This window comes from Polypterus senegalus, chromosome 15 (genome assembly GCF_016835505.1).
Source record: "Polypterus senegalus isolate Bchr_013 chromosome 15, ASM1683550v1, whole genome shotgun sequence".
Classification (NCBI taxonomy): Eukaryota; Metazoa; Chordata; class Cladistia; order Polypteriformes; family Polypteridae; genus Polypterus; species Polypterus senegalus.
Window position 1 is genome coordinate 51,425,176 of NC_053168.1, and position 25,130 is coordinate 51,450,305.

The 25,130-nt window shown below is 35.4% G+C and overlaps 1 protein-coding gene across 7 annotated transcripts in view; it reads right to left on the reverse strand.

Annotated features, from left to right (window-relative positions):
* mpp6b (membrane protein, palmitoylated 6b (MAGUK p55 subfamily member 6)) overlaps positions 1-25,130 on the reverse strand; it is a 143,411-nt gene that overhangs the window by 31,124 nt on the left and 87,157 nt on the right. For 6 of the 7 annotated variants that reach the window (XM_039736181.1, XM_039736182.1, XM_039736185.1 and 3 more), the window contains exons 2-5: positions 15,694-15,812; positions 4,388-4,540; positions 2,793-2,948; positions 334-561 (exon numbers count right to left, since the gene is read on the reverse strand). In XM_039736181.1, the coding sequence (XP_039592115.1) occupies positions 334-561; positions 2,793-2,948; positions 4,388-4,540; positions 15,694-15,810 (654 nt within the window). In that variant the 5' untranslated portion in view covers positions 15,811-15,812. The remainder of the gene's footprint in view (positions 1-333; positions 562-2,792; positions 2,949-4,387; positions 4,541-15,693; positions 15,813-25,130) is intronic. The other variant, XM_039736180.1, reaches the window with a different exon arrangement.

A 25,130-nucleotide genomic window follows, 5' to 3' on the forward strand; every position in this document is an offset into this window, starting at 1 on the left:
TCTCAAACTGAAAGAGGATGGTTCTGGGTAAAAACCTGATGGGCAAGCCATTATTCTGAGACCGGAAAATTAATCAGGGTCTGTAAAAAATATCATTAAAGTGCTTAGTTTATGTGCTCATGGAATATCTTGTATGTGTGTGAATGAAGGATCTGTTTCAACTTAAGAATGTATTTTAACTAAACATAGCTAAATGAAAACTGAAATTAAATTGAGCATACCATCCTTTATACAATAAAATCTACATTTATTTTTAAAAATATGTATACTTGAAACTTTTTGATGGGTCAGTGGAAACATGACAATGAAGAACTGCTGTAAAGCAGGATATACCTGCTGAGGTGTGGGGCTGTCCTTGTAGCTGGGAAGTATCTTCAGAGTTATGCTCCCACTGCTGCTTTTTAGCAGTTCCTGGAGCTCTTTTGGATTGTTTCCAACATCATGTCCATTCACCTCCTTAATGATGTCTCCCACGTGAAGCAGGCCTTGGCGATCAATCATTCCTCCGTGAAGTATTCGAGCAATTACTAGGTCATTATTCTCAACCCTGAATGTGACACCCTGAATAAAAAAATAAGACATAATTTTCTCTGATAGACATAGAGTGGATTTTCTATTTTATTACAGATGGTTTCTGAAAATGTTACTTAAAAAATAAATGGGGGAAAAATGAAAATCATTTCTTTTAATCTGTTTTTGAAATTAAAACATCATATTTTAAAACTGGATACTTGGAATCTTGTTAGATGTTTATGGTTGTGCTTGCTTCACGGAAATCATAAATAACATAGTGTAGTAATTAATGGCAGACTGATACTCACAACTGAATTCATTGATCAGAATTAACCAATAATAAATAAAAAGTGTTTAATACTAATTGAAAATATATTTTGGAGGTTATCAAAATTTATTACACATAAAGACAATTGTCAGCAATATGCATAAAAAAAGCTGATTTTTATCTAATGACATAAAATACTGTGTATTCTCACGTATGAGTTGGGTCTTGAAACCCAAAAAATCGATCATAAAATCAGACCCAACTTATACGCCCATTCAAAAATGCAACACTTAATTTTATTTTTTTTTTACATCTTCTTGCCTCTTCCAATCTCTCATTAGTTTTTCAAATGCATTGAATTTTGTTGCATGCAGAGCAGTTACCAATTTCTTTCACCACTTCAACAGCATTTAATTTAAAACCAGCTTCATATTTTCTTCTGATCGAACACTCCATAGTAGATAAGAAAAGAAAAGAAAAAAAAAAAACACAAATCATTGCAAGAGTTGCTTCGGAATAGTTCGGGTGTTACTGTGTGGTCAAGAAGGCATAATACATAGGAAAAAAAAAAGGCAGTGTGCTCCATGGTTACTCTCTCAGGTGGGCATTAGCATATCATAATCTCTTGGACCAATAGCATGAGTTTTCCGCATTTGACTTATACGACCGACATTATAAAATACCAGAAAATATATGGTAAAATCAAGTCCCGACTTATCCGTGGGAGAACTTATCCGCAAGTATATATGGTAATCATGTGTAATGACTACATAATAATATATAAATGCATTCTGTTAATAACAACAAACTTTTATAGCTGTCATTTTTAGGCACTCTGGGCTACAATGTGGAGTTTACAGATCGAAGTGTTAAATATTTATTTGATACTGGCTACTATCCAATTTGTGTTAAATATTTATTTGATACTGGCTACTATCCAACTTGTTCAGACTCACCTAATGCTGGCATAGTCAAGTTATATTTCAGATAGGTCGTTCAACACCAGGTAACCACATTAATACTATATGGTATTTTGAGCTATGATTTTCTTTTTTATTTTATTCCTTTAATTTACTTTTCATCACTTGTTAATTCAGTGAAGGCAAATTCAAAACAAAATTGGTCTAAAAGAGATGAATGCTTGAAAGACAAATTAGTTGAAAGTGTAACTGAAGCTTTCCATCCCTTAAAAAAGGCAGTGTACCCACACAAAGCCCCATCACTAAAATCAAAACACATTTTCAGGGTTATTCAGCGTACTTATGAAAATCTCTGCCTATACTGTATCTGTCAACTCCGACACTTCTCTATATATCTTGTAAAGAATTTATTGGTGGCTAGCAGCACAAGATTGTTTCTAATAGATGTGTTTTGTTAATGCCTGAGCATCACTTTTGCTTCTAAAAATTCTACCAGAGATTGCTCCTTTTTGCTGAAAACATAGCTCTCACTTTTAGCTAGAATCTCTCCATTCTTTATCCTTTAATTTAAGGAAAACCTCTTTCTACAACCTTATGCTTCTTGAACTTTCTGCTGCTAGAATTCATGGTGTGTCTGGCTCAGATATTTCTAAGTGGCAATCCTACGTACATTTTGTTTAGACTCTTTTGAATCGGAGTTAATTTAATGTCCATATCTTTTTTTTATTTTTGCAGCTGTGCCTTCTCTCCTGCATGATTAACTTCAGCTATGGGGTGGGCACAACAGAGTGGGTGTTTTTATATGTGTTGATCTTTCAGGGTCATGTTTGATTTGCTGTAATTTATACTTGCATATTTATTGAATAAAAAGTTGATTACAAAATAACCAATTATGAATTATTTTAAAAAGCCTTTCTGTTTTTTGTACTGCTTCATTTTCTCCCCCACCATCCCCCAGGTTAATTTGAAAAAGCACAAATCTTTCTTTCTTTTGAAAAATCAACTTTGTATTATATCATTATCAAGCCTATACTGTGGTTGTTTATAAAATAAAGGAACTTTAAGTTTTGTATATGAACAAGTGATTTTACCAAGGGCTCCCCTGCCTTCTTGCGGATACCAATCATTCGTACGGCATCAGCTTGTACAAGTTGCTGGTTGTTCACTGGTGCTTCATTATTAATTTCAGATTCTGGTGGCAGTTCATAGCATTTTGATGCCACTTTGTCATGGGCCTCCAATAAAGACTAAAAAAAAAAAAGAACAGTACATTTTTGTCAGTTGAAATTCAAAAATAAACTTGAAATTATGGTATTTATACACCAGAGAACATCAGTTATCAACATTCAGAGCTCTGAAATGAGACCAATACAGTATAATACAGATAGCTGGTAAAAGTCAAACACTACTGTATAATAATTAGCTCAATTAACATTACCAAGTCTCAAATTCTATAAAATGTAGGGTTAAAGGCTCAGAAACTGTAAAGTGTGTTGGGTGGAACAAAACCCAAAACAATACAACACTCTAATGATTTCACATGAGCACTTTGAAACTTACGCAATGAATAATAGAGTTAACTACTAAATGCTTAACTATGGCTGAAATCTGAAAGATTTGATCATAAGAAGGGATATTGAAGGTGGGTTGAAAAGGAGAAAAGAGAGCAGTCTTCAGCTCAACAAAGAGTCTTCATTTAACAGCCCACGTCTCTATTTTTGCTGGTCAGAGTTTGGTTAAGTTCAAGATATTTAGATCCCACCTCAGTCTCACTAGAGTACTATTTTTTCTTTTTTTATCCAAAGCCCTTTTAAATAGATAACTATTTTAGGAGACAGACACATGTATATATCTAAATAACAGACTATTCAGGGCTGAAGACTAAGAGATCACAGAAGGATTTCAACCTATGGCTGTGACACTTTCAGTTCAACTGTTTAACCCCAAGTAACATTCTGTATAAGTTTAAAAGTCTGTGGTCCATCTAAACATTCATTCACTTTGCAGACTTGCTTTTTCCAATACAATGTTATAAGGGACCAAAATCAACTACAGTCAGCAGAGGCTCCAATTGTGGCACCAATCCAGTGCAAGGCCAACTCATTTATTAAAAAACAGCATATTAGTAATTATTAGCTGCTGACAAAAACAAATGATTAACATTTTTCTCATTGAGCATGTGAGTCTGAAACAAAAATAGAAATTGGTGCAAGATATTTAAAAAGCACTTACAATGCTGTAACATCTGAAAACTAATAACAATTTGGGACACTTTTGCAGTGCACTGCATTTCCATCCATTTTCTGAACTCACATTTCTCTTTAAGGGTCACAGACTTACAGCATTCCCTGCAGACAGGAGCTAACTCTGGACGATCTTCAGAACACCTCAAGGCACACTCAAACACACAGCTATACTCGAACTCGGCTCAAACACAGGGGGCATGCACAAATTCTACTCACAGACTGTGTCTGGACCAGAATTTATAACCCAGAGCTGGCTACTGCATCACAATAACACAGGCCTGCCTTAGCCATGATTGTGTAGATTGATTTCCATTGTCATAAACAAATATTAAAAATAATTATGTCTTACACAGTTAATGCTACTCTTTTCTTTTGTTGGTTTATGTTATTCATTTTTGTAAAATAACTGAAGATTTATAAGTTCAATATTCATGTTTTACCTGAAAATGGGGTTCTTTCAAAATGCGTGAGAGTTCTGCTGCACTGTCGTCTTTACTTGTTAATGGTCTGATATCCTCCAGAATTTCTGACACAAGTTCCATATTATTGTCACGTACTGCTTCCAGTTTAACATCTTCAAGTCTCTCATGAGCCTGCAAGATCAAAAACTAGGTCAAGGACAGCTGATCCAGTTGGCTGGATAAGTTTAATTTATCAGTACAACAAAGCATTACAGAAAATCTACATACACAGGAGACAACAAATGGGCTGTTATTTTTATTGGCTTTAATTGAAGATATAACTAAAATGTAATTTGCTGTGTAAGAGACATTTGCATTTCAGACCAAAAGAGATATTTCACCTAGTTTAAGTTTGTATAAGATCATCTGTCAGTAGCAACGTATGCATTACAGCTCAAAGTAAAAAGCTATTACTTAGCAAAAGAAAATATTCAGTCTATTTTTACCTCTTTAATAATACATTGTAAGGCTGTGTTATTTACAACAGTGCACCACACATTCATTGATATCACATTGTCTAATACTTCCAATTAACACTAGAATTACCAGAGTCTACGAAAAAACTCGTAGATCCAGCCCACTTTAAAACCATTTGCAGCTCTTCGCCAGCATCCTTTGTCCTGTAAATGTGCCGATAAAAACAAGCTGCAAGCAGCGGGCTATTCCATCCACCCACCGATTTAGAATGTGCATAAACTTCTCCCAGCTCATGCCTTGATTGATTATCTGGGAGTGAAGTGGAGTTTTAGAGTGGAAATAATAGATAGTTATTTGGAACACACGCATTTCATGTGTGTTCCGTTTCTACAGTAATCTGTGTAAACGCATTATTAAAACAGAAACTTTTTCATATTTTAGTAATAAATGTTACAAAATGTAGGCATAAACTATAGAATGTGTGAAGCATTTAGTCCAAACATCAAATAAACACTTTCACAAAATGTTCAAGGACAATACAACAGCTTCCGTGGCTTAGCGGTAAGATTGGCTGATGCAGGGCACAGCAGGCTTACCATGCCTCAGAGACCAGAGTTCAATTCCCTGCTGGAGAGGTGGTTTTATTTTTATTTTTCTTTTAAACATCAAACGGACATAAAATTTACAAATTGGTATGCACTGTCAGTTAATGAGATTGTTATATTTTCATGTGGGATGCTCCTTTTAAAATATTTTTTAACAATTGATACTGCAATTAACATGAACAAGTGTCCTTATAACTGTTCTTATTTTTAAGATTCTGCTGCACAACGCACATGTACTGAAAGAAAGAAAAGATCAACATGTGCATTGATCCTGCTGCACAACAATCTTTTTTTTCTTTCAGTACATGTGCATTTTCTGTAATGCTTTGTTGTACTGATAAATTAAAACTTATCCAGTTGATCCTACTGCACTGAATAAGTTCTAACCCCCCAGAACTGACTCTAAGTAACAGCACAAGTACAGACGCAAACCAAGTGTATGTGTGTACTGTATAATATTAACAAAAAGAGCAGCTTACTACTGAAACCAGCAAATATAGGAGTGAGTGGGGATCAAACCGGGGACTCTTGATTACACTTGGTTTCGTCTATACTTGTGCTGTTACTTAGAATCAGATCTATGGTTTAGAGCGCGTGAGCTTATTCAGTGTAGCAGGATCAACGCACATGTTGATCTTTTTTTTTTCTTTTAGTACATGTGCCTTCCCGGTCTATTTACAGTGCATCCGGAAAGTATTCACAGCGCATCACTTTTGCAAAAATCTCAAGTAAACTTTTTTCACGTTGTCATTAAGGGGTGCTGTGTGTAGAATTTTGAGGAAAAAATGAATTTAATCCATTTTGGAATAAGGCTGTAACATAACAAAATGTGGAAAAAGTGATGCACAGTGAATACTTTCCGGATGCACTGTATATATTTAGTAACTTCTCTGTCTGTCTGTCTCTCTGTTACACAGTGCTCTGTCTGTCTCTGTGTTATGGATCTTAAAAATAACAGTTATAAGGACACTTGTTCATGTTAATTGCAGTCTTAATTGTTAAAAAATATTTTAAAAGGAGCATCCCACACGAAAATATAATGATGTCATTAACCGACAGTGCAGACCAATTTATAAATTTTATGTCCGCTTGAGGTTAAAAAGAAAAAAAAAAAACACTTTCTCCCCAAGCGGAGAATCGAACTCAGGTCTCTGAGGTATGGAAAGCCTGCTGTGCCCTGAAGAAAAGCAGCTCCAAATAACGATGCTGCCATCACCATTCTTAACTGGACATAATGGTATTCTTCTAGTGAGGTACTGCGTTGCTTTTGTGTCAAACATACCTTTATGAATTACGATCCAAAACTTCATCCCCAGTCATATCAGTATTAATCCACATGGATATGGGATAATGGATGTATCTATTGTGCAAAATCTAGTGGGGCTTGGATGTTTTTGTTTGTGAGAAAAGGCTTCCATTTTTCTATCCTTCCCCATAGCCCAAACATACAAAATACTGTATAAAGAAAAGTGTTGTCACATGTACAGAGCAACCAATACATGCTAGAAAGTCAAGCAGGTCCTTTAATGATGTTATAGGCCTCTTGTCAGCTTCCCTGCCCAATTTTCTCCTTGTCTTCTGGTCAATTTGTGAGGGATGTCCTGTTCTTAATAGCATCACTATTGTGCCATATTTTCTCCACTTTTTGATGATCGTCTTTATTGTTCTCCATGGGATATCTAATACCTGGATATTCTTTCGTACCTCTCTTCTGATCAATACCTCTCAATGTTGAGATCCCATTAATGTTCTGAAAGCTCTTTGTGGACCTTCCCTTTTGCAGGAGGATGCAACCTAGAAGATGTCAAGATAATCCTACAGGAGCAGCTGGAGTTTATTTGGAGGCGATCAGAGACATTTTAACTTACGGCAGGTGTACACTATTATTTAACATAGGCTGAATATAGTCACAATCTTAATCATAGTAAGGTATGCACACATACTGTATGCAACCAGGTTTTTTTCATTAAAGAGTTTCTGGTTTGTTTTCACCTTCTTTGTATAAACTGAAATTTCACAATAAAGGAGGAAAAAGTTCTGACATGATTTATCTTAGTTTCATTTTTTTACTTCACAAAAACCTGCTACTTTATAAAGGGCAGTTAAAAGAATATTCATTTAAGTATGGATGGTGAAATTGGATTCAAACCCATAACTAAAGATAAGTTTTTAAAATAATTTTATTAGGCAACAAACTAATGCTCAAATTTCACCAATAATTTGATGATGCATTTTTTTTTTCATGATGAGAAAAACATTGAGATGACCCTGAAATAATTGTAGAGTGTATGTTTTTAAAGTAAGTGAGAGTAACATAACATATGCCACACTTGCATAGAAAAATGAAAATATGAAATTTCAATATCACAAACGTAAAAATATACTTGAAGAATACAAACTATCACAAAGCAAATCAGGAGAATCCTACACAATAGTAAAACCAAAAAACGCAGCTGCTCAGCCAATTAACAGTTACCTGAATAATCAAAGAAGTCTGACAAAGACATTTTAAAAGTTAAAACAATTAAATGTATGTTTCTGGACAATCTGCTGTTTTTTATCATGGGTAATACAGGGTTTTAAAGAACAGCTAAGCATCTCAGGCCCCATTACATGGTATCCAGTCATGGTTATTTCTGAGACATAGCTCTTCAAGAGCTGTATAATATGGTGGCAAGTTATATCACACACTTCTTGCTGATAATCTACTAGCTATAAGATTCACCCCAAAACATTCTACATGCTGCAAACATTGTTTGAGTCAAAGAAAGTCTTTGAGATGTATGCTGATACTGAGTTACCTACGATTTTAACATCAAACCACTGGGGTTTGACCGAGAACATAATTATACTTCCTCATCAACCTGAAGACTTCACAACAATTGTGATTTCCTCAGTAAATGCACTAAAAACAACTGTTGACTAAAATGCTCACTCTAACTTTGTAGTCAGTTCCATAAAAGCATTCTCTTGAAAGCTGTAAACAACAGCTTCAGTGATATTCTCACTGAACCCATGTACTGTTTTTCTGCTATTGTGGACTCCAGATACCAGGACCATTACCTTGATGCAGAAGTAAAATAAGAGGTCAGATAGATTGAGTATCAAACAGAGATACATAAATAGCCATAGATAGATGTTCTCAACAGAAAAGGGATAGTATGGATAACGAAGGGACATGCACTGCTCTTCGATATGAAAACATACATGTTGGGGGAGAACACATTGTTGCCTGATGAAAAAGGCAGATATCAATAGAGGTGTGCATAAAATATATATACCCTTAAAGCTATTCATACAGAATTACCGTAGGTGGCTAATGTCAAAATCTTATTATGGACAGCCTGCTTGACTCTTCAGTTTTTACTGAAGTGTCAGATGCAAAAGATGGCATTGAATGTAATGTCCTATACCTTTTCATGTTTAATTATTTGTAAGGTGCAGGGATTTCTTCTTGAAGCAGCAATGAAAACTCACCATTGCCAAAGTTGCACATAAATTCCTGGTTCAGACTGGGCCTGATCAACATGACCGGCACGCTCTTCAGTTAGTGCAAAAACATCTAATGAAGAACTGATTTGCCAGAGAATCCAGTGGCAGCAATAAAATCCAGCTGCATTAAGTAAATATTATTGAATCATTTTACACTTTTGTTAATTTGCATTTTTAATTGTTGCTAGGTTTGTTTCCGTTAAAATGAAAGAGAAATGTGTCACATACCATTTAAGGCTATAGCCTGCAATACAATTCCCTTATTAAGGATCAGGCAGCCTGCCAAATATGATTCAGTAGATGACATTTATTGTAAAGATTGTACATTGTCTGCAAAATGTTATACACATAAGTGTCACATTTCAGACCTAGTCCCATTTTTCTCTGTATTCTAAAAAGTGTGCACATCAGCATCAGCCCAGAATTATCTATGCATCCCTATATTAATCAAAACAATCCATTGATCCATTTTCTGCTCCTCTTATCTAAATCAATGTTGTAGGGATAACCTTATAGCTGTAATGTTATTTTTGATTACAAAGTCAGCTTAAACAAAAAACTATTGTTGGTGCTTTTGATGACATCAACATGTACTCCTTCCCAGAGTGACTTAATCACATCTCACTACTCGTCTTTGAAATCAACAGAATATGGGTTATTAGGGTATACAACAGAGTGATTGACTGCTTTGAGATATACTCCCATGCTACTGATAAGAAAATGACACTACTAAAGTCATAACAAAATTATTTTTCACTGATTTCTTTTAAATGCAAGTTCAATGAGTTTTCTTTAAAAACACAGATCTCTGCAATGCTCTGAATAACTTTTTTACAAATATTAATGTGGACGATACAAGTTACCAGTTACCAATAATTATACAAATCATAAAGTAAAAGGGACAAAAATATTATATATGATTGTCTGGCTAAATACGTGTTATTTATGCTTCAGTGGGTTCAGGTTTTTCCTAACTATTAGAATGGCTGATTATCCATCTCAACATCATTTAGCTAAAAGCTTTTAATTTTTTGCACTAATACACTGCATTTCTTCACAACAGGCAACTTGCCCTCAGGCCATTTTAAGGACAGGAATGGTCCTTGGTTCTTTTTCTCAAAGAAAGATAAAGGAAAATGTACCTGCTCTGGTGTGTTATTCAACTTTAATGCCTTCTGCCAGAGATGGCGGTGGAGATGAAAAGGTTCTCCACAAGCAAACTCTAATTGCTGTTGCAACTTTTGGCCAAAGTATAACTGGTACATGATCAGCTTTAGATTTTTTCCCCCCAATTCCTGAGACAATTTCTAACAGTAAAAACAATGTTGGGATTTTGGTACCACATTGCTACTTTGAAGAGTGTAAACCTGCCTGATGTGCAAGGTTACTTCCTATCTTGAAGATGAAAAACACAAACAGAAAAATTTGCACCAGCCATTTTGCCAATAATAATAAGACGGGTACATCAACATGGTTAGGGCATGGGAGTTTTTCATTTGCAATTCTTTTAAGTAAAGTGAGTTTCACTTAATAATGAAGTGTCACACCTTATTGTTCACTTCAATCTAAAACACTAGAATCCCTAAAGCATATGAAAAAAGTCATAATGCTGGGCCACCTTAAATTCCATTGTACCTCTTCATCAGCATCTTTGTTTTGCAAATGTGTCAATCAGCAGTGGCAGCAGGCAGCCAGTTAACCCATCCAACACAAGGTAGCTGAAATCAAGTCAGACGCAAAATTCTCAGAGCTCAAATCTGTTCATCTGGGTGTGAGGTGTCTGGAATTGTATAGGGTAAATAATATATCGTTACTTGGAATACATACATTTCATGTGTGTTCTGTGTCTATAACAATCTGGGTAAATGTAGGATTACACGAAATGTGAGGCAAGAAACACTGAACACATAACTAAATGAGAAACTTTTTCATGTTATAGTAATAATTGACAAAACATTGATGTGAAGTGTATAATGTGTGAAGACTGAAGACCAAGTATCAAATAAACACTTTCATAAATAGTATAACTAAACAATTGCGCCTTTATTCACAAATATTACAGAAGGAAAAGAAATTATTCAATTTACATGTAGCTGTCAATGTGTAAAAACCCAAGCCCAAATATAAATCAACACAACATGAATACATCTGCTTGGCTTGTGTAGAGGTAAGAGCAGCTGCTTCATAATCAGGTGGTCTCTTACTTTCTTTTTTTTTGTGGAATCTGTTCACTTAATTCTATCTTAATAATGACAATTAACAATGAACGGAGCAGACACCTGGGCAAACGATACAAATAAAGGTCAAAAGCTTGATTTCAGAAATTTCAAAACTGGTTTTCTGAGTTTTACTGCAGTGTAATAACAATCCATGTATGAATGCCTGGAGAAAAATACTTGAAGAAAATGTAGTGTTCTCTTTATCTTGGTTGTAAGATTTTCATCATTTTTATCATTATGTTTTTCTTTATACTTTTTCCAGGTGCTCTAGATATTTAAGTCATTATTTACTGAAATACACTGGTGGGTCTGACATTGAAGTAGTTGTCTTCTTTCTGTGCATTTTATCCTCCACCCACTGTTCTTAGTACTGTATACTTCACCACTGCTTTAACCGTTGTCTTACTGACAGAACCTCTTGAGTTTGACTTTTGCACTTTCAACTATCTTCCTTTTTAACTACTTTCTGGAATTTCTAATTTTCCTTTCACAGTCAGCCCCATGTACTATGAAGTCTTCAGGATTTAATAATAAAAAGAACCATCTGATTTTATTATTTACAGTACAAAGGCAGTGAGCAGGCATTTTGATTTATGTTTATGTTAAATTAGTATTTTTTATTATTTTGCTTATAGTAATATCAAGCAAATGTAATCAAGAGTGATAATATATTAGTCTCAGCTTATACTTTTTTTCATTAAGTAAATCATCTGTCAGAAACTATTTACATTTTGCTCACAAAGCCACTGAAAGAACAAGAGAACAAATCTGTTCCAGTCAGTTTGAATAATAGTATAAAAGGTTTACATCAGACATCAGAATGACTTTTAAATCTTGGTTAAATTTCTAGATCCTGGATTATGAAAACATTATATTTTACATATGTGTATACAACTGAAAAGTAAAACCAAAATCTTTATTTACGTGATTTGTTTTTATTGAAATTACACATTGGTTTACATTTTTTCTTATGCAGTTAATTTTCAAACTGCAAGACTCCAAGTAAAAAGCTGGTTAATTTTGTTTATTTGTGTCAGGATTTTCAACAAGTTAAATGTACTTTGATGCCATTGTGTAGATTTATTGTGTTTTATCCCTTTAAAACTTCATTTTATTCAGTGTTTCTGTTCCTTTGTTTGCCATTGCCCTGAGGACATCATGCTGTGCTTTATGTTGCATTTCACATTCACGGACACATTTATGTTGCAGTGTGCTGCTGTGATTTTGTCAACTAATGTCAGATGCAGCCTATTTACAAGCAGTGGTTGCAGTACAGAACCACTGAACCGAGGATGGACTAGTGCAATAAGCACATAAACAACAATAAAGGATGGTCCCTAAAGGTGCTTAGTGCAGTTTATTCTCCAGAATCAAACAAAACAATGTCCAAATAAATAAAAAGTGGTGCAGATTCTTCAAATAAATAATCTATAAAAATCAGGGATCTGTGGAAGTCAAAATAAATCCATAATAAATAAATAGGTGAAAAATTAAGACTAATGCCACAGTTTAAACTGGGATCTCTTTTCTTATTCTTCTGCTATCCCAGTGCATCTCTCTCATCTCACTTTCTCACCCATCAGGTCTTTTCAATGAGGCTAAGACACCACACCAGTAAGTGCAGTCATCCTTCAATTGTTTTCTGTCCCAGCTAACTTAGATGGGACCATCAAAGCCACCCAACATTGTTCCACCAACATCTCTTAGCATACATAGGATGATCCACAGAGCCAACGGTCACTCCTGGTCCCTGAATGATCAGCAGGAGGGACCCACCCATGGAGTGCCTTTCCTTTCACTCACTTTCGGGGCCTCACAATTGCCTCGTGTCCTATCTACTGCACCTACTCACACTCCTGATCTTTAATCCTTATTTTTTCAAACAGGGTCTGAACACTTCACATTCCAGGAATTTTCATAAATTCTCTAGTACTAGCCATCAGAAGAATCCAGGGTTACTTAATACTTGGTTTTGAATATCCACAGCAAAAATTACATGAAACTAATAAGAAAAACTCTAAACACAAACACATGGCATTTTTTAAATTAGTGACTGCTTCTTATAACTGATATTCAAGCTCACTCTATTTGCCCAGAATAATAGTGCACTTACACACTATTTATGCAATTCTAGGTAGAGCTTCTACATTTAAAAGTGGCTATATCGTTTCCAGGACTATGAATACGCCATTATACATGTGGTGTGTTCAGAGCCAACTTGTGCCAATATTTTGATGTGTGCAATCAAAAGATACAAAGAAATAATAATAATAAAAAAAAAACATTTTTTGTTTGAGCACTGTTTACACTTCAAAGTGCAGTAAAATTATTAAACTACTGTGCTGGAGTGCTAGCAAATAAATACAAGTTAGGCAAATAAATGATCATAACAAATAAATTTGGCATATTTTATATACTAAATTGTTGTGGATGAAAAGTATAAAGCATGCCTTGTGAAGGACATCAGTGAATGTGTATAAGTCTCCCTATCTCACTCTCAAGAAACATCTTCTGAAAAAGGTTACCCACATCTCCATTGTGATTGTATGAATAATGCTTATTAATCACATTTAACACCCAGTGGATTTCACATTTCAGACATTCACGTTTGGTCACAAATGAAGACGAAGAAGGTGATATAGTACAAGTATCACTAGCCTGACCTGTGCTCTCACTAGCGCTACTACTGACTAATCAACTGGCAGGTGCAGCAGCCAGATGTAACAAAAGCCCAGAAAAGGCTTTCTTACACTTCCTCAGTTCACAATGTTTACTTCCGTTCATTAGCCTATTCACAGCTGACTCACCTACAGTATATTTCCAATGTCAAACTTCTTTATACAGTAAAGGCACCCAGCCATATGCCTATTTGATTTGTCTTGTTGAAGCCAATCTTTATAGTCAGCATTTTTCAAACATTTCAAGTTAAATGGCTACTTTCCTGGCATGTTGACTGCTTAATAAATCACAGTGAAATGTCTAATACTGCATACACAACATAATTTACCTTGCTAACTTTTTACCAATTAACACTAATTTACCACTAATCATTTGATGTGCTGGCCAACAGCTACTACATATCTACTATGCCAGAACCCCCACTCACTTGCACACAGGATCCAACATAAGGTGATACTAATGCGCGAGGTCATTAAAACAGGATATTAACAGAAGATGTTGGTGTTTTGTTGGCGAAAACACCATGCTATTATTGGAATACATTTCAATATTTACCATTTAATTTTTTTAAGAACTTCCAAGCACTCTTCAGTACTGGACTTTGGCTTGTTAATTTTTCATGAGCTTTTAAGTTTTCCGGGACCCTTACAACTCTGTCCAATCATCAATTTTGACTTCTCTCCCAGCTGTTTTCCTTTTGCATTTCTTGTATACTAAGTATTGGGAAAGGATTGCAATCATCCAAAAATTCGATGTTGACATTTTTATGAATATCTATGTTTTAGACCTCGCTAAGTTCAAAAATACCATTTTTGGAATTATGTCTGTGTGTATGTAAGAACGATAACGAGTACACTTTCACTTAGGTCAACCAATTTTTTCATACAAGTATTAAGTACAAAACATAATATTTCTATCAACTTTTGGGCTATTTCCGCTAACCAGAAGTGATACTTTACCTAAACACATACTCGATTTTTTTTTTTTTTATGCAGCTAAGTCCGATATATTAAACTTTACTTTCATAAATGTTCAATTTATTATTAATTTGATTTGATTTGTTGTTGATGGTTCTTTAATGCACATAATATAAAAATATAATCATTGTCTTGCAGTTTTCTCCTCAAATATCATCCCCATATCCGAGTGTACGAGAAAAGTCTAGGGGAGACCACTCCCGATTTTTTTCCTCCACAATCTACCTCTTGATCCTGTCTCTTTTTGTGTGGGAGGGCTTTTTCTGAATTCAATTTGGAGTTGAGTCTGAGATATTGTATGTCCTCTGGAACATATCCTTGTATTTACTTGTCTTTTTATGTTTGAATGTAATTTCCCTCAGACTTAATGCCTTCCTGGTACACCTGGATAATGAAAACTTCTATTCTAGAATGCTCTTTATAGACTACAGCTTAGCATTTAGCACGTTTGTACTGTAAGGTTCATTCCGAAGACTTACTGCTACCCTGTGCAACTGTATTTTGAACCTCCTAACTGGCAGACCTATGGATTTTGTGGGCAAACACAGCTCCAACCACACATTAAATTTGCTGATGGCACCACCAGTGTACATCTCACAACCACCAATGATGAGACAGCTTACAGAGAGGAGATTTCCTGTCTAACCTATTGGTGCCAGGACATCAATCTCTGCCTTAATGTCTGTAAAACCAAGGAACTTGTCATTGACTTCAGGAAGTTAGAAGCTGACCACACTCCCATGGATGGATGAAGTGATAGACAGATATAAATGCAACGTGTGATGTAACCATGATATTATGAAATGCTTGTGCAATAACTACCAAGTAAATTGAAAGGAAATTATTCAGTAAAACCATTCTAACATTTCACCAATTACATGCAAATATAGAAATACCTTCGCTAATGATCTTACAATTGGGCTCTCCATTATGCCTCGGAGAAAGATAAGATCGATCTCCTTTGCGCCTGTTGATGTTGGTAGCTCACCGAGGTTATCCAGTACTTGCTGCATTGCTGTAAGGCGACAAAACATAAACAAAACAATTTAAGCAAATATTACCAAAAGCAAGGTAATGCACAACCAATCAAAAATCAGAATTACAAAGTAATGTGTCAATAATGTTTGATTAATCTTTCAAATTATCCCAACTACAATGACATTGTAGTTATAAACTAACATCCATTTCCATGCTAAAACAATATCACATTCACATGGGTAACATATTCTTTTTAATTGCAAAATGTACTAGTGCTTTAACTCCAAATGGATGCATACTTATTCAAAGCTCTTTCTCTTCCTCTCTCTATGTGTTATTCACTTGATAGTTAAATGCTTTTAGCTTTCATCCTACTTTGACATTAAGGCTCTCTGCACTCATTCTACCTTTCTCCTCTGGGAATTGCCTAAATGATAAAAATGAAGCTCAACCAAAGAACAACAATTACTTTATTAACCTGGCTTGTATGTATGCTAAGGACATAGACTTGACTTCTAATTACCTATTATATCATTGTAGAATGACAAGAAGCAATTTGAATTCTGACCACAGATTTGATCAAATTTGGAAATGAATGATTTCAAATGCTCAGCATACAGTACTTCTAGTTGCTAATGTTTGAATAAGCTAAATATGTGGGGGAAAACATTGGATGGGTGTTTACACTCATATTTCAGTTCAAGCTAAAAACATACTCTAAAACAAAAGTAAGTAATTAATTAAAAAAATGCATGGCTTTAAATAATTACTAGCAAATTAGCAATACAGAAAATAAGAATGAAGAAATCTTTCACCAGATGGTGGAAGATTTATACTAACCTCAACTTTTCAAATATTTGGTCACTACTCTCTGATTTGCATTCCTTAATGATTCACAAAGCATGTTTAACCACCAACAATGTTATTTTTGTTCCTGCAGTTTTATAATTGTGGATGTTATACACAAGTGTGACAAATTGTACTACAGAGATGCTAACATGGATTTTACAGAAAAAAATGCTGGCATTTTTAATTGTGAGTAGTTGTCTCTTGCACTTTCTGTTGAGCCCAGTAGCTTAATGCAAGGCAGTTCAGCAAAAGAAACCACTTAATATTACCAGATATTTCTATTTATTACAAACTTACCAGTGTTTCCTGGCTACACTAGAACGTTTATTTCACTATATTGATCTGTCCATCCAAGCAAATATTTCGTGTTATTTAATATTACTTATTCTAAGAAAATCAGTTCAGAACATATTATATTCATTATAATGATGTTATCTCATTTTCATTTTGTTTGAAATGCCAGAGACACAATTTTAACAGCACAGTCTATAATGGTAAAGTAAAATCAAAAATCTGCATCATGCAATGTTAGTAATCTACTCACTGATGGATTAGTATTTTATACAGTATTGCCTTTTTCTGCATTTTTACTGTAATATGCACTTAAAGCACATTCTACAATTTACTCTCTCAACTAAAACTGCTTGTAACATTGTGTAACTGTATATGCTTTTATAATAGTTCCTTGAAAATCAACTCATGTTATTGGCTGTTTATGTACATAAATATCTCTGAAACCAATTACTCAATTTTCTTGCTTCTTCTTGGGCTGTATAAAACAGACAAATACAGCTTTATACATTTGTTATAATTAAGAAAAACTGCAAAGGTGTTCATGAAATTCAAACAGTTTTACTGAGACAGTGAAATGCTTTGAACATAGACCTAATAAAGACCAGAGGCCTCATGTATAAACGGTACGTACGCACAGAAACGTTGCGTAAGAACTTTTCCACGTTCAAATCGCGATGTATAAAACCTACACTTGGCGTAAATCCACGCACTTTTCCACGGTACCTCATACCTTGTCGTATGTACGCAAATTCTCCGCTTGGTTTTGCAGACTGGCAGCACCCAGCGTCAAAGCAGTGCTACTGTTCCTGTGTGGTTACACCTTATTTTCCTGACGCGGCTTTATAAATACACTGAAACTAACCGCATATTGTTTATTAGTGTAATGCATCTGATTGTAATTAACTTGTAACAATATAATGGTAGAGGGAACAGCCATAGTATTCCAAATACCATAACTGCTTTAGCGTTGTTACTCTCACTTCTTCTTCTTCTTCCAGCTCCTCTTGTTAGGAGTTGCCACAGCGGATCATCTTTTTCAATATTTCTCTCACTGCACCACTCAGAGTATTTATATCACTGTATCTGAGTGTGAATCACAGCAGCAGCTGATCGGAAAGGGAATTATCGATATACAGCTTCAAGGACACGCTGTCTCAGCCACTGCAAAATGTTTTAAAGCCTTTCCTGTACGGACCTCGCGGTTCAGAAACAGAAACAATATCATTTATAAGGTGAAATTCAGCAAAATATGTTTATTAAATTATACAGATAAAACTTTAACTTCATTTAAATAATCTATATTCTTCACTGGGAGTGTCGTTAAGGATAGAATAATTAAACATGTACTACGAACATTCTGTAAACGTTTTGAAGAATCGGCGCTAAGCTTACAGATGGCTTAACTTCTATTACAGAGCTGATTGTATGGCGATCGGTTACTTGGGGAAAGAAAAGCACTGACTGCAGTGACGGCTACGCCAATATATATTGAATATAAAACAGAAAGAGAAAATAACAACACAGCTAAAAACACAGCGACAAATTTCGGCAAAAGTTAAATGCTTGTGTCATGAGCAAGTGGCGCTATCCAGTGTCTGCAACGGACATAGCCATCCACTGTGCATAAGCTACCTTACTGACGGGCGGGCGAAGGAGCCACCGATTCTTCCTCTGCCCAGTGCCACCACAAGCCTAGAGCCGCCCCTGATTGTACTGCTGCAATAAATTATTTCATCGAAGTGAAACACATGTTTAATAACGTGCTTTAACTCCTATCATCATGAAAATGATATCACGTATACATCTCAGTATTTTAGTTATTCAGAGAACTGTAATATTACGAATGTAATTGATTCTGTGTCCAGTTGGAGGAAGAGAGCCGGTTTAAAAAGCAAGTAGTGATTCACACACATAGAGCACATAGAAGATCAAATACAAAACAAAGCATTTAACGTGCTACTTTAATTACGATGTGATTTGAGAAACTGGTTAATTAAACGATTTTAAGATGAAGTTTATGATGTTCTACTTTAATGACAAAATAAACTACGTGATTAAAGTGGAAATGTCGAGATTGAAGTTGACATTTCGTGCTTTTTCCTCACTGTGTGCCTTTTTTCTCTGTACCCTAATAAGCTTTCATATGACACTCAGACAGTGGGCTTACAACTCGGCTTTTCACGACTTTGATATGTGACTTCTTTTTATTTCCGCACTGTGCAATTTGTGAATGTGAGCTTTCAAGTTTCTCCAACACGCTATGTCACTCGATCAACTTCCTTTTGTTGATTATACCACGGTTTATTTGAACAAATAGTATGTTTTTCATTTGCCTCCACTTGGTATTCGCTGAAATTCTTATATTTTCCCCCGGGCTTTTCCCATTGTCTTTTCACAGAAGGCTGCGCTTAAGGGCGATTTATATTGATTTGCATATTCAAATAGGCGTAATTCTGGGAGGATTTGGGGCGTTGCATAATGCGCTGTGCCGCGTTAGTTTTCACGCTGATCGGGATTTATGTAGCGGAAGAACGTGGAAGTTGGAGTACGCACAGATTCCTGCATCTGGATTTTTCTGTGCGTAAACACATTTCGGCTTTTGTGCTTACGCCATGTTATAGTGCGAGTTCTACGCACGGCGTTATACATGAGGCCCCAGAAATCCATTGTTGCTGTGACTGTGGTAAGCTGGTTGATTGCAGAGTGGTGTCTGATTGTGCTACACAATCAACGATAAATGCTATGAACATGGACTGATATCTAGTTTATGACTGGTTTCACTAAACAAGAAGCAAGAGCTTTTTAATTTGCATGTGCTATTTCAAATAAAATAAATTAAATTGTTGCAATGCAATACAAATTATATAGCTCCAATTAATCTTGTATCACTCCTATACATCTTGTATGTTGTACATTTAAATGGCAGTTTTGTAACCAATATAGTCCTGTTTTTCTTTTGTGCATTTCAATTTCAAGGTGCAATTCTAAAAACAATATAATTATTATCCAAAATTTTTCCAATTGCTAATAAAGGAATTACTGTTTTTAAAAGTATATGAGTGCTTTGCAATAATATACATTTAGGTAATCTGAGACAGTGCTGGAAATAGGGCCATACAATTCATATATCAGACACTAATTACAAGTCAACCATAAACAGAGTCCTTCTGTTAATTTGAGACATGGACTTATTCATTTCAAAATCATACACTAAATAAATCTCTCCCAAATCGGAGTGTCAAAAATCTACCTCAGATTACACTGTAGCTGTGAGGAATGTCTGCAATCTGTAGTATATTCTACTGGATATTTTTTGTCTATTAACCAGCATTGGGGTTACCACAAAATCCTTGGGTAAGTCTTTTTAGAGTAATTAATGTAAAATGTATAAATTACACTAGTGCTAACAAACACATCTATGGCTTGGTACATGAAGATATGGCAGCTGAAAAGCTTAACTTTTTACCCATTTGGTTTCAGGATACTGGTTCAGACATGGAAAATATGATTATTCACATTTAGAACTTGGTTTTGAAGAGGTTCTAAATATCAATGTCACCATCTTGCAGATAGCACAAAGTTAACTGTTTTACTCACCTTGACTTGTAAGATTAGAAGGATACAACAGCGAATGAAAATGCATCATTTAGCACCGGTCACTTAACTTAACATTTAATGTCAATATGGCTCATATATTGTAATATATTGATAGTAATAAAACCACTGAGCCAGAATCAGGTTACACAAGTGTAAATAGCAACTGCTGATAAGAATAGTAGTTGAGGTGATCTCTGCTGAACCCATAGCTAGGTATGTTACCAGCATAGGATTTCCTTATTAGACTTAAGGATGTATGCAAGCTAAAGCTTTAGTCCTTGAATAAACTCTTATTTGAAGCACTGTAATCAGAAGTACAGCTGGCTGTAGGCATTTTCTTAGTGGGGGGGTGGGGTGCTGCTTACCATCAAGTGATCTCAAGACAAGCTTCTGACAAATAATAGGAAATGAGGAAAGTACATAGAAAATAATGAAACACACCTGTCAAACAACAAATGAATGTTAAATAAACTACAGATTAAAGAAATTCAAGGGGAAATGGGAACAAATGAAGATATCAGCTTCATATGTGCATGAGAAGGAATAAAAGGATTTTTTTTTTAAATTTACCAACGAATGATGACTTACTCAGTTAATGATTAGGATATTTACATTAATATTATATATTAAAGATATGAGAATGGTTATTCAAGCATGAATCATGGTGACCTTGCATTTCATACAATGAGTTTTGCATGTATTTTTTTCAGCTAATCAATATAATAGCCTTGTAACCTTTATACCAAACAGGAGTCCTAAATAAAATTTATTACAGTTACAAAAATAGCAGACAGCTGCAATTTTAGGAAAAACGGTTATCATCCCTCTCACCGCTACCTGTGAATTACTAGTTTCAGGACAAGCTGATGAAAAGGAAGTAACTTTTGCACAAGCTAACAAGCTCTTTGCAGATACTCTTTAATAATTAAAAGTAGTAGCTTTATTAAGTTTTTGAGTGTTATGAGTTACAGTCTATGAGTTCTAGAACTGGGGTCACAGGCAATAGGCAAGTGTAATAATCGTTGTTTTATACACGTTAACCTTCAAACAAGATCATTTTAGCTATAATGCACTTTAGCCAGTATAAATAACTGCTGAATGCAGGAATGAAAGGTATTTTGTGGAAGTAATGTCTGGAAAGCCTCCCACTGAAGCTGTAATGATGCCTTCAGTGCTGCCAAAATAATGACCATGAATTGCATCTTTGAGTAGAGGGAAAAAACAAAACAAAACAAAAAAAACGAATCACAGGATAAAATGTTGGGCTAGATGTGATGGTATACTTTTTGGTGCGTGGAGTGAAAATAACCCTGATGTTGACTTGTTGCTTCAAAGTGGACATTTTTTAATCCACCAATGCACAACACACACATTTCTTTTAACCTCTTTAAACAGCACCTGAGCACAGTTGAGTACCTGATATATCATTACATGAACATGTATGTACCAAAGCCTTGCAACCAAAATAGGACCACACAGTGGCCAATAAAACAACTAATGATTGTTTTATGTATATAAAACCAAGGCAGAAACTCCTGTTTTTATCTCCTAAATCATTTGATATGTATTTTATCAAGAATACGTGTGGGATCCACTACCGTACAATTAAAAAAAAAGATGAATACATAAATAAATAAGCAGAAACATAATTTCACTATTGACACAATTTCAGTGCTAGAAAAAACTATGAAGGATTAGGCGAAAGTTAACAAAATACAGTTTGGTTTCTCGTCTGAAAAGAATTAAACGCACAGATGTGAAGGCATTGTGTATTTTTAGATATGGAAAAGGCACCTGACAGACATGAGAGCTAGTGAAGTGGGCACTGAGAAAGGTAACCTTGGAGGAACTGGTAGAGTCTGCAGTGAGTTAATGTATAAAGAAGCACGAAAGGCCATCAGTACAACACATGGAGATAGTGAGGGTTTTGAGGTGAAGGTGAGGATGCAGCAGGGATTTGTTCCATGTTCATTGCTTTTCACGACAATGAAGAAGATGGTAACCAGAGTAGTGTGTGGAGAATTGCTATGGGAATTCCCCCACATCATAAACTTATGTTAATAGCAAAATGTTACACAGAGATGAAAAAGAAGATAATAAATTGGAAAGCAACACTGGAAATTAAAGGATTCATGGCAAATGCAGGAAAGACCAAGGTGATGGTTTGCAGATGTAGAGTCGGGGCATGGCTGTTTGGATGTGTGGTAAAGGGGTTAGAACATACATAATCCAATGCACGGGAAGTCATATGTGAGTGTGTAAAAGCTGGTGCAATCTCAAGAGTAGTCTGCATGTGGCGTGTATAACACATGTTTTCAGAAAACATGTGATTGGGGGCAGAATGTTGATGTAGTAAGTGTAAACTCAAGATATTGGCAAGGGAGTTGTTCTGGTGAAAGTAGGGAAGTTATGCTACTTAGGTGTAGGCACAGCAGTAACAGTGCACAGAAGAAATTCAGGGAGCCGTCTGGCATTGGCATTAAAGGCAAAACATTATGAAAGCTGTGTGAGAAGCAGTGTGCTGACTAGGATTTAGACATGGCCAATAAAGGAGGAACACTGTGGAAAAAGCAGTGATAAGAATGATCAATTGGATTTGTGGAGTACACACTTTATTTATTGAGCTTCTGTGAAAAGCAAAATTTCCTCCTTGGGACAAATAAAAGTACAGTATATCCATCCATCTATGTATCTTCTGGTTTTGTATCATCTTCTAAGAATTTCTTAAAGTATAGTATAAATAAAGTCAATTATACTAAACTGTTGAACATATATATATATATATACTTTGTAGAAAGTAAAAAATGTACTTTTAATTCAACTAAGAAAACCAGGACTGACACCGACAGCATTCTGAGACCAGTGAAACCCAAACAGATAATTAATGAAAGTGCAAAAATAGTGACTAAAATCTGAAAAAGAGCATATATAACAATAACAACATACAATATGCTTGAAAAGCAACTAAGTTGTCTTTTATTATTGCACTAGACATTAAGCCCGTTACAATAACGGGCGCTAGAACTGTAGTGCATAAACATTAGTAGGAACAGTTTATATTAAATGGCAAGGGACCTTGTATGTGGCTGTAAACTAGTGAAATAGTGAAAAACAATTTGCCCCCTTTCTGATTTCTTATTCTTTTGCATGTTTGTCACACGAAATGTTTCTGATCATCAAACACATTTAACCATTAGTCAAATATAACACAAGTAAACACAAAATGCAGTTTTAAATGATGGTTTTTATTATTTAGGGAGAAAAAACATCCAAACCTACATGGCCCGGTGTGAAAAAGTAATTTCCCCTTTATTAAAAAATAACCTAACTGTGGTGTATCACACCTGAGTTCAATTTCCGTAGCCACCCCCAGGCCTGATTACTGCCACACCTGTTTCAATCAAGAAATCACTTAAATAGGAGCTGCCTGACACAGAGAAGTAGACCAAAAGCACCTCAAAAGTTAGACATCATGCAAAGATCCAAAGAAATTCAGGAACAAATGAGAACAGAAGTAATTGAGATCTATCAGTCTGGTAAAGGTTATAAAGCCATTTCTAAAGCTTTGGGACTCCAGCGAACCACAGTGAGAGCCATTATCCACAAATGGCAAAAACATGGAACAGTGGTGAACCTTCCCAGGAGTGGCCGGCCGACCAAAATTACCCCAAGAGCGCAGACACGACTCATCCGAGAGGTCACAAAAGACCCCAGGACAATGTCTAAAGAACTGCAGGCTTCACTTGTCTCAATTAAGGTCAGTGTTCACGACGCCACCATAAGAAAGAGACTGGGCAAAAACGGCCTGCATGGCAGATTTCCAAGAAGCAAACCACTGTTAAGCAAAAAGAACATTAGGGCTCGTCTCAATTTTGCTAAGAAACATCTCAATGATTGCCAAGACTTTTGGGAAAATACCTTGTGGACTGATGAGACAAAAGTTTAACTTTTTGGAAGGCAAATGTCCCGTTATATCTGGCGTAAAAGGAACACAGCATTTCAGAAAAGAACATCATACCAACAGTAAAATATGGTGGTGGAAGTGTGATGGTCTGGGGTTGTTTTGCTGCTTCAGGACCTGGAAGGCTTGCTGTGATAGATGGAACCATGAATTCTACTGTCTACCAAAAAATCCTGAAGGAGAATGTCCGGCCATCTGTTCGTCAACTCAAGCTGAAGCGATCTTGGGTGCTGCAACAGGACAATGACCCAAAACACACCAGCAAATCCACCTCTAAATGGCTGAAGAAAAACAAAATGAAGACTTTGGAGTGGCCTAGTCAAAGTCCTGACCTGAATCCAATTGAGATGCTATGGCATGACCTTAAAAAGGCGGTTCATGCTAGAAAACCCTCAAATAAAGCTGAATTACAACAATTCTGCAAAGATGAGTGGGCCAAAATTCCTCCAGAGCACAGTAAAAGACTCATTGCAAGTTATCGCAAACACTTGATTGCAGTTATTGCTGCTAAGGGTGGCCCAACCAGTTATTAGGTTCAGGGGGCAATTACTTTTTTTTTTGTAGGTTTAGATTTTTTTTTCTCCCTAAATAATAAAAACCATCATTTAAAAACTGCATTTTGTGTTTACTTGTGTTATATTTGACTAATGGTTA